The following is a 10,727-nucleotide window of genomic DNA, read 5'->3' as shown; positions in this document are numbered from 1 at the left end:
GCAGTGCTCGCAACCAGTAGCGTGGTGTGTTTGGCACAGGTCCAGATGCAACGTAATTCAATGCAGCCGCCTTTCAGATACCTCGTCCCCCACTCGTATTCCTTGTGGCCCACGGGTCTCGATGCTGCAGCACGGCCTGGCATGCTCAGTGGCGACCACACCACCAATCGTAGCTCATCTATAGTCCGGCTTTCAACCACGCCAAATTTCCCCCGTTCACACGCTGGCCAGGTACAACGATATGCGTTATGTAACAACGCCACGCTTCGTGAATGCGACTGTTGTGTGTTTTTTTTCGGACGTGGAATAATGAACGGCAAGAACACTGCCGTGAGAGAGAGAGCTGGAGTTGAGGACCACTGTCGTCCTACTTTTGCACAGTTCTCATCGACACTCGATGCGTGTGGCTGTGTGGAGGACCTCATGCAAAACACACACCGCGTGTGTCTTCTGGGCAGTGGGATAACCAATGGCATGACGCTGACAAGTTGCGCTGAAGGATTTGCTTGTGAGATTTGACTGAATTAAAAAACCCATCCGATCACAGGTCTAACCACGTGGTGGTGCGTTGACAAAGGGCCTGTACATTTATTCTTATTAAAATTGTAAATAAATGAAAGAAACAAATTCCCAGACGTTCTTAATCCACCAATGAGTGAAAGGCCTGCCAACGCCATGTGGGTGTTGTTTGACCATACTTCACCTTGGCAGATCGGTGCGTGCGGGTTGTCAACGGTGGTCGGGAAAGAGGCTCGTGACAAGCGATTCTGAATTATTACGAATACGTGAGTTCAGGCAAATTGCCAGTGGTCCACTGCAAACTGAGCATATTGCGGCCTCTTGTACACAGCATGAGTGAATTTACATTCGGCGCAATTAATGTATTTTGAAGGCACTTACACCTGGCACGTGGAAAAAGCATGGACTGCCATCCATATGGCAGTGGCGGCAGTTAAACGGGAAAGAAAACTGGCAAGGATGTGTGTCTGTGGCCCGAGCACTATATCCCTACACACGTGGCACACACGCGTCCCACAAGCTCTTCACGAGCGAGCTGGTCTAACGTTAGCAAGTTTACACGGTGCACCGATGGTGCTATTTGGCACAACGTAAAGTGAGTAGTCTGCCAGGTTTGAACGTCTATAAATACAACAAATTAATGAGGCTTTTAATAATGGGGACCTTTGAAATAATGGTCCAGGTTGTTCAAAGTTAAACATTCCCGCAAAAGACATTCCAGCGGTTCGTGCATAAATTAGTGTGGAATGCCCTGAACAGTGCTGGACAATAGTGAATGCAAACGTTTATAACGGCGCTGCTGTTTGTGACGAGAATTTCGCGACCCGTTCGTGACAAGGATTTTTTTTTAACCGCACCTCCGCGTTGAAGTTGGTTGAACACAGTCGCAAAATTGAAACGGCACCGCTGCTATTTTTCATTAAAGGCTGGCGTACGAGTGTGCGCGTCATGCTAAAAGCCGCTGAAAACTGGCTACGTAATTGTGTGGTTATATTTTTGGCACGGACCCACACCAAAGGTTTAGTGACCACCACGTTTGAATACGATAGATTTTGTACATTCTCAGCGGGCGAACCTCGTGTCAATGTCCAGTGGTGAGTGATATAGATGTATCCGCCAAGGAGCCTGGAATTATCCCAGTAACTCTGGGATAAAGGGTCGAATATTTACACCGCCATTCACCATGGCAATATATTCAGGAGAGAAATTCCAATGCCGAGGTCTGCTAGGCGCGAGAGGGCTTCATGAGAGATTTCGTGTCGTTTTGCTATTCCTCCTCCATTGAATGAGCGCAGGCTGCAGTGGTTTACGATATGGCCCAGAGTTTGGGCTGCATAGCCACAACTCACCCGCATATTCACGCAAGGCTGTGGCGTGAATGCAGATCACTCATCGCAATCCCCGTGTATTCTAGACATTAGTTTAATCCGTAAATGGGTTTTGCACCTAACGTGCACCAGCATGCATCGACGCAACGTAAAACCGGGACCGGGTTAGCCAGCCCCGCTGGAACGGAGCCAGCTTTGGCATGCAGTTTTATTCAACTTGGATTTTCACAATGAGAAACGTGGAATTTCGTGCATTAGGTTTAGCCACTTTTCGAAGTTCAGAAAATGTTACTGTACACACACACAATCATAGCCAAATTATTTACATCCAGATGTAGGCTCTTGGTTTCATTACAACCCACTACTCACACCCTCTCACCCAGTTCGTCTTTTGATATTCTCCAACCATTTATTATCATACCAACAACTCACTTGTATTTAATGCAGAGTATTGATATGCTCTCCGTTGTGAGATAGGTACGGAAAGCCAGAAAGTGATACATAGTTGTATAAATAAATTGATAACTCAGTTGGGAATTGGTGTTATATTGTGCATTCATTATTGACACAGCAAATAATTGTGTACTTCTGTGAACAAGGGCTCGATTTCAACCGCGATCCATCATGGCCAGTGACCCCGAAATAATTCCGCAGCCGGCACACCACATGCAGTATATTTCTCGCCATGACTTTGACTACAAGTCACGGGCCTACTCCAGACCATGAGCCACCCGGAAAATAATATGAACTGTAGTTAGAAATTAAGCACGACTGGTCGTGAAAGATGAGTTTGCGGGGTCCTGAATATACACCCTGCAACGTCAAACTTTGGTGATTCCGTTTAGAAGTTACTAAAACTAAACTGAAATATGTCTATTTTACCAGGTAAGACCCACTGAGCTATACAGCTCTTTTTCAGAAGCGACCTGGCCACAAATTATAGCTTATTATTTAGAAATGATATAGCAGCCAAATACTCTTAAAAGCACGTTGATTCTAAATGTGGAGGGAAATACCGAAGGACCCGGAGAAAAATCCACGCGACTACGGGGACAGAGACACGCAAACTCCAAATACACAGCAGGCGTCAGGGTCGGGATTAAACCCACGACCTCCTGTACACCGGGCGAGGTAGTTAACATTTCGCCACCGGTGGCGCCATGAGTATAGTGTCAGCTGCCGTGCGAAGTAGCGCGCTAGCGAGCGGGATGAGCAGCGGGCGAGCCAGACGCGATGCGGATAACGCCCTGAGCCCTCCGTGTACTCGAGAGAAATAAAGGAGACGTTAACTGTATGTGCACAGTGCTCCAGCACTATGCACCAGCGTTCAAAAAGTCAACCCATGGACCCATACTCAGGTGGGGTTTTTTTTTACACCTCGCTCGCCTCCATTATCCATCCCGAGCCAATTTTGGAAACTCAACATTCCTATGGCAGGGATCAATACATCCCGAGGACAACACGACGTGCTTCATACGGGTTCGAAAGTAGTTGTTCTTTGACGGCAGGGCGTGTTGAACTCGCGTCGTTCGTTGTTAAATGATTGGCATGCCTCTTGTGCATTTCATTTACAACTTTTCAATCTGGGTTTAAGCCACCGTCTGTCTGCATCTTAATTTGTCGTTGTCATGACTCAGCTTGCATTCGTAGTTGTACAACAACAACAACCTGGTCTGCCAGTCTGAGCATAGAGGGGACCACTTTAAAACTTCAAAGACTGCAAATTAAAATTTCTACGGGGTCACCATCATCACCTTCATCATGCATGATGGAACGATCTATCTCGTACCTGCGCACGAGCTTAGTGCTCTTAGCTTTTGAACCTACTGCATAAACATGAATACTAATAATAAAAAAGCACAAAGCTGGTCGTATTGTCGCGGAACAAAACTTATCTTGCCAATTAATTAATGCCAGAGAGTCCGGCATTGGTGTGCTATCTCAAGAGATTAGATAAATCTGTGATATCCGTTTCTGTGATAACCCGTTCACGAACGCAATGGGTTGTTGCAACAGGATGTTGTAAGAAATCAGACAATGTAAAGATGTAACCCACATTCTGAAGGCCTATATACTGAAAGTTATCTGACATATCTGCGTGTAAGACGAAACGGCGAATTCATGGCAAGTTGCTCGCTCTCCATACGTTCAGACCGACGGGCAAGATAACACGTCAAAGGCGCAGCCCTGCAATGTCCCGCTTACGCCACCGCTGGCGGAAAGGCCTCACGAGGTCTTCTCTTCTACACCGGCCAAACGCGTTGGAAGCGGTGCAGCACCCACACTTGACCCCACCACTCTCAGCCTGCACACCGGTGCGGCACCCACACTTGACCCCACCACTCTCAGCCTGGACACCGGTGCGGCACCCACACTTGACCCCGCCACTCGCAGCCTGCACACCGGTGCGGCACCCACACTTGACCCCACCACTCGCAGCCTGCACACCGACCGCGGGGACCCCCATCCGTGCCGCCGGGCTGGACAGAGGCGGCTAGGAGCGGGGCGGTGAATGTAAGAAACACGTGGCCATTGTCCGAACTTTCAGCGTCGTAAAATTGATTGATCTCTGGTGATTGCAAGTCCAATGTTCTATCGATGACAGCGCAGCAGCTGCCTCGGGTAGGAAACACGGGGTGAATGAGGATTTGTGCTTTGGGACATTCCGTTATGTTGGTGGAGGATCCCTTTTATGAGTGTGAGTGGACGCAAATGGCAGCTGTACAAGCCTGTTTCCAATTCCATCCTTGAAGGGTTCTGCTATATATATACGTCTTAGGGTACAACGTATGCACGCACGGCACGCTATATATATACTGCACGACAGCTCGAAGAGGACAAAGACGCCGCGTCGCTCAGCCTTACAGACCGGCACGGCAATGCCTTGAGAGCCAGACACTTGCGCAAGTGCTGCATAGGTGACAAGCAAAAAACCTCGTGTACACACATACATATAGAAGACACACATAGGTTTGTAATTGTATACGCGATACTCCTCCAGTGTACACACTTGTGCATTGTCAGGTCAAAGTGTCCCTTAACTCAGCCGATCGCACGTTGCTGTTGCTCGCCTTAAGCTTGTCGGCCAGTGCAAGAAATTCCCCGTTGCTATGGCGAGTACAGTATTGCCGAGCTGTTTTTGATTAACACAATTTCCACCTTTTCATCAAACATTTCCTCCACCGACTGATGCAGAACTAAGATAATGAAAATTGAAACGGCAAGTCTCGCCTGTCTCCGGATGTGAACTCATGGACCTGTGGCCATGAGCCACCACGTCTAGCATTGCCTGGGCAATCCGAGCCTTGACAATGAATGACAGCTCATACTCGCTTGGTGCGCAGCAGGGCAAATGGGATCGTTGGGGCGAGGCGAGGCGTGATTGTAAGGCACGTGGGCATTTAAGCAAAGGTTCATCCGTGTAACAAATCAAATACGCATAAACTCAAGCGCCCCTATCTGTAAATGAAAAACATCTCATCCTTACAAAATACACTTCACGATTCTACTTATAGATATATGTAGGTACGTGTGTGTGTGTAATAAACAAGGCATGAGATCTCACCGGCAGTGATGCGAATTGCAGGAGCTGAGCTTGCTGCTGCTGCTGCTGCACATGAACTGTCGCAGCTCTGAGTGTGAGGTGAGGGGGACACCGGGCATAGGAGCCACGGGGCCCACAACAGAACGTTGACGTCAGTGAGAAGGGGGAGCTGCTGGCTGACGTGTCTGGCTGGCTGGGTTAATGCGTGGGTGGGAGGGGTGAGGGGGGTTGTGGTTGGGTGCACGTGTGGATGGTTGGGTGTGTGACTGACTGGATTGCTGGGTGGGTGGATGTGTGGGTGTGTGTTTGCCTGGATGTGTGGTTGGTTGGTTGGATGGTGGACTTGATTGCTGGATGGGTGGATGTGTGGTTGGGTAGGTGGGTGTGTGGTTGGCTGGATGTGTGGTTGGTTGGGTGGGTGGCGGGATTGATTGCTGGATGGGTGGGTGTGTGGTTGGCTGGATGTGTGGTTGGATGGATGGGTGTGTGGCGGGATTGATTGCTGGATGGGTGGGTGTGTGGTTGGCTGGATGTGTGGTTGGATGGATGGGTGTGTGGCTAGATTGTTTGCTGGATGGGTGGGTGTGTGGTTGGCTGGATGTGTGGTTGGATGGATGGGTGTGTGGCTAGATTGATTGCTAGATGGGTGGGTGTGTGGTTGGATGTGTGGGTGTGTGGTTGGGTAGGTGGGTGTGTGGTTGGCTGGATGTGTGGTTGGATGGATGGGTGTGTGGCTAGATTGATTGCTAGATGGGTGGGTGTGTGGTTGGCTGGATGTGTGGTTGGTTGGGTGTGTGGCTAGATTGATTGCTGGATGGGTGGGTGTGTGGTTGGCTGGATGTGTGGTTGGATGGATGGGTGTGGGGCTAGATTGATTGCTGGATGGGTGGGTGTGTGGTTGGCTGGATGTGTGGTTGGTTGGGTGTGTGGCTAGATTGATTGCTGGATGGGTGGGTGTGTGGTTGGTTGGATGTGTGGTTGGTTGGGTGTGTGGCTAGATTGATTGCTGGATGGGTGGGTGTGTGGTTGGCTCGGGGAGTGTGTTTGAGTTTTGGGGGTGGAAGCGGACGCAGGAATAAAGGTGCCAGTTCTCATTCTCAACCTTTCCACTTTAGACACGTGTTGGCTGCTCCCTGTATGCCCAGACCCTACCCCGATCACAGATAGGAGTAAGAAAGAGCAGGGTGGGAACTGGGGGGAAGGGGTGGATGAGCGGCACGGCTTAGGGAGGCATGGAGGAGGAGGAGGTTGGGGGAAGGGCAGAGTTAAACTTTTTTTGCGGTTCTGAGATTTTGCTATGATGGCAAAATCAGACGCATGGAAAATAAGAAAAAGAGCTTTTGGATCGTTGCCAAGGCACTGTTTTGAGACACAAAGTGTTCCTGCAGAGAATGACCAACTTAACTGTGTACAGCCAAGATTCATATCCCGCCACTGCCAGCGACACCAATAAGTGTTTTTTTGTACGTTCTGTGATGTTTCCATTTTTTTATGTATTTAAAGTTTCATAACAAAATTGCTACACCACATCGATAAATAACGTCAGCACAACTTCAAGTTTATTTTGTTGAACCAGGTGGGCACTCTCAGGAGACAAGGACGGAGTCTCATTCGCGAGTGACCTCGGTCATCAACATTACAGAAAACCAATAAACATCAGCACGAAAAGAACTCCAACGTGAGGAATTGAAAATGTTAATTCATCATCACCGCCTCCAACTTTAGCGCGGTTGGCTACGTGCGGTGCGAAAGAAGTTCGACGTACATACATCATCCACGATCTCTCTACTGCTGGATGAAAGCCTCCCGAAAGCCGCCATCATCTCACAGTCTCGCAGCGCACGTCCTCTCGGGAGCGTCCCCGCATGTCGCTGTCACGCCGTTGTTAGTCTCGACCACTGCCATCTAGTGACGTTGCCTACCCAAAGCCCCCCTTGAAGGTATATACGACGTCTCTGAATATATTTTTTTTGTTGTTGTACGTTATCTGATCCCACGCGTTCTGTCTCTCTCAGCATCGTTGCAGGAGCGGGAGGCTGACGTCCACTCAAAGAACATGTTTTTTTAAATAGTAAATGTATCTGGTGTTTTGACTGTGGGAGGTCGCGTGAAATAGCATTCGCTAAATAAAACGAGTTATACTCGGTGTTTGCACACTGTTCAGCTTTTGACAAGGACCAGAGTGCTCGAGCCGCTGAGCTATCCCAAGCTGCTACGCCGACACACAGCGTAGTCTCACTGCCAAGCCATCAAGGGCAATTGTCAACAAATAAGACCAAGGACTTCATTATTGAACGTAATACCACTTGGGAAGTGTTCATCTCTGTGGGCTATGAACATGTATTGCATTTACACATTCCTACGACGGGGACTCGTCTATTCAGACGGACTAACTGTTGTTCATCGCCAATCCTGGTTCGCATTCACCAGGATTGTACTCATTCCATTTAACGAGGCCGACCCTGCCCGGGATTTGAACCCACGCGCTCACTATACTATAAGCCAAGCCAAGATGCGCTAGCCAGTGAGCCATTCTGGCCGTTGGCATACATCCGTAGTGAGCTGCATTCCTATTACATAAGGCTGTTTTGCATATAGAGGTCGGAGTGAGGGAAGGACCCTGTGGAAACTCATTTGGCACGACGCCTCGAACGCTTTCCCAGGAACAAAACGGAACGATATTTGCTTGCATTGGACACATCTGTTAGAAACCACCCGTGGCTCCGCGAGTGATCGTTCCGTCCTTCAGAAAACTCCAGGAAAGTTCCGGGCACACGAATGTGCTTTGCCGGTGAAGGCTGTCGCGGTGAGCCCAGGAATTCGACGTGCGGGAGGAGAATTGGACTCCTCTGACTCACGGAGAACGCATTGGAAATCTTGAGTTTGGGGAGCACTACTGGGAGGCAGGCATGTCGGGCTGATTATACGATGAGAGCATGCCGGGGGAGAGGAGAATAAGGAGAAGCAGTCCTAGTGTGGTACATGAGTCAAATGCATAGGAAATATATAATACGCTGTACTTAGTATTATTATACATCAGAACCAGGGCCGAATTAATATTGTGTAGGCCCTTGGGCTACAGGTACTGTGAGGCCCCTAGTAAGTAATATTTGCCAAAGGAAAACAAAGTTAAAGAAACATAAAATGTATTTTTTACAAGGCTAACAACATAAAATTCAGAATTCACAAATGAAATAACACTTCACTTAATCTCTGGAGGCCCTCCAGACTGGCGGAGGCCCTTGGGCTGCAGCCCCTAAAGCCCCCCGTGCCTTAATCCGGCCCTGATCACAACAAGGACTGGCAACCTGCGGCGCCGGAGCTCTTGAATGACTGCTTCGTGACGTCGTCGATCAAGGACCACCACCACCACCGTCACGTGTTCACAAGCATTGCGACCAGTGCCGGATTATCCTCGGAGCAAAAGTCGCTACAAATGCTACGGGCCCCGCATTTTCAAGGGCCCCCGCGCTAAATGCTTTCGAGCTATCAATTCCGCTTCAGTGATTCTGTACTTGCTCTATTACTATAGTACTATACCGCCTTCAACTTTTATGAACGACTGGGTGTTCAAGGTTAGCGATTTGTCGTATTATCTGGCTGTATAGCAAATGAACAAATACAATGACTTTACTATGCAAGTTCACAATTCGTGTTTTTTTAGGGCTCCTTTATAACATATATTACAAGCCCCGCACTAGCTTCATCCCGCACTGAAATCTTGGCTCCTCGTATTAGTTTGCTTGCCGGCCCCTGCACTCCACAATATTAAACTGTCTTCTTTGGTTCTTTCGGTAAGGTCACGTAGAATTAGAATAAAATAAAAAAAATAACACAATAAAATTCTCACGACGTTTCGGCCACAACGCAAGCGCCGTCCCGACAGGTCTGTACCTTTCACCTGAAGACGGACGCTTGCGTTGTGGCCGAAACGTCGTGAGAATTTTATTGTGTTATTTTATTATTTTATTCTCATTCTACGTGACCTTACCGAAAGAACCAAAGAAGATGAATCCTTGCAGTCACGAAAGCTTTAAATCGAAATATTAAACTGGCCTGCTTGTTATGAGCAACCAGGAAGAATCCGCCCGATCTCGTCAGATCTCATAAGCCTGGATAGTGCTTGGATGGATGACCGCCACCACCGCCACCATCACCATCACCGTGGTCGTTGAGCCGCGCCGCTGACGAGGTGGGTTTAGAGGGAGGCAGCGAGGCAACATTCATTGTTGTCCTCCACTTCTACGCCCCCCCCCCCGCCTTCAATAACCCGCACGGACCAGCGTGGCCAAAAGAACCCTCACAGCATGTGTGGAGAGGCACTCATCCAGCAGTGGATTGACACAAGGGGATGCACAGCGGCATCATTATCCAGTGACGGCTTCTGTTCCGTGTGGGGCGTTGGGGCGGCGCCACACCTCAACATTTGCCGAATTGATTTTTTTCTTTAACCTGATTATTAAAAAAAAATTAACGAAAAAAGTGAACACGCCATTCATTACTTTTTTTTGGGGGGGGGGGAGGGAATAAAAAAGTGGCGAATTTGAGTGGCGTTTTATTTATTGGCAATTTGTGCCGCGCCCAACCCACGGGAGGGAAGGGGGGGGGGTCCCATCTCCATTCCCTGCCACCCGCCCCGAGGTTGCAAGCACGGAACGTCGCCGTACCTGGGATTCGACGTTCAATTTCGGCCCACACGACGGCGTCAGCTGCGTTACAAGAAAACAGCGCGCCACGACGCGCGGGGCAAGCAGCCACACAGAAAGCCCTCTCGTCGCGGACTCCGCTGTCGTCTGCGCTCCTTCAACGGAGGAGGAGGAGCCAAAAACTCCACCAACTCTCTCTCTCTCACACACTCTCTCTCTCTCTCTCACACTCTCTCTCCCATTCTCTCTCCTGAAGCGCCCTCTCGCCGCGGCGAGCTAGAAGACCTCGCGACATTGGAATTCAGCTCCTGGACAGAGATTGCCCGATTACGCGAGGATAGAATAAGCAGCGGAGGAGACGCGATGGGAGAGTCACAAGCACGCGGGAAACCCTTCAACCCGCACGGCGCTCATCAGTTACTCCTTGGTACTACGTTCCAGCAGCAGCAACAACAACAACAACCGCCACCAAGTGGCGTTGACGTCACCACGGCGCTTGTGCCAGGCTAGGTGCACAAACAGACTACACACGCCCGGGCGCGGCGCTTTTAGTGTTCGACATTTAGGGCATCATAATCAGCCACGATTAATCCACTGCTGGATGAAGGCCTTCCGAAGCAGCCGCCACCCTCTCACGAACCTGCGATGTAATAACTCGCCCAGCACCTGCTCACGAACTGATTTCGTTGC

The 10,727-nt window shown here is 49.5% G+C and overlaps 1 protein-coding gene across 1 annotated transcript in view; it reads right to left on the bottom strand.

Annotated features, from left to right (window-relative positions):
• The window catches only part of LOXL4 (lysyl oxidase like 4), a 76,143-nt gene extending 70,582 nt beyond the window's left edge, over positions 1-5,561 (bottom strand). Inside the window, exon 1 of the mRNA XM_032952104.2 lies at positions 5,413-5,561. Coding sequence (XP_032807995.1) covers positions 5,413-5,510 — 98 coding nt within the window. The 5' untranslated portion in view covers positions 5,511-5,561. The remainder of the gene's footprint in view (positions 1-5,412) is intronic.
• Between the last annotated feature and the right edge of the window lie 5,166 nt (positions 5,562-10,727).

The sequence above is a fragment of the Petromyzon marinus genome, chromosome 11 (assembly GCF_048934315.1).
Source record: "Petromyzon marinus isolate PM22_M1 ecotype Great Lakes invasive population chromosome 11, UKy_Petmar_22M1.pri1.0, whole genome shotgun sequence".
NCBI lineage: Eukaryota > Metazoa > Chordata > Hyperoartia > Petromyzontiformes > Petromyzontidae > Petromyzon > Petromyzon marinus.
The sequence above is the reverse complement of the archived record's forward strand: the minus strand, read 5'-3'. Positions and strand labels throughout refer to the sequence as shown.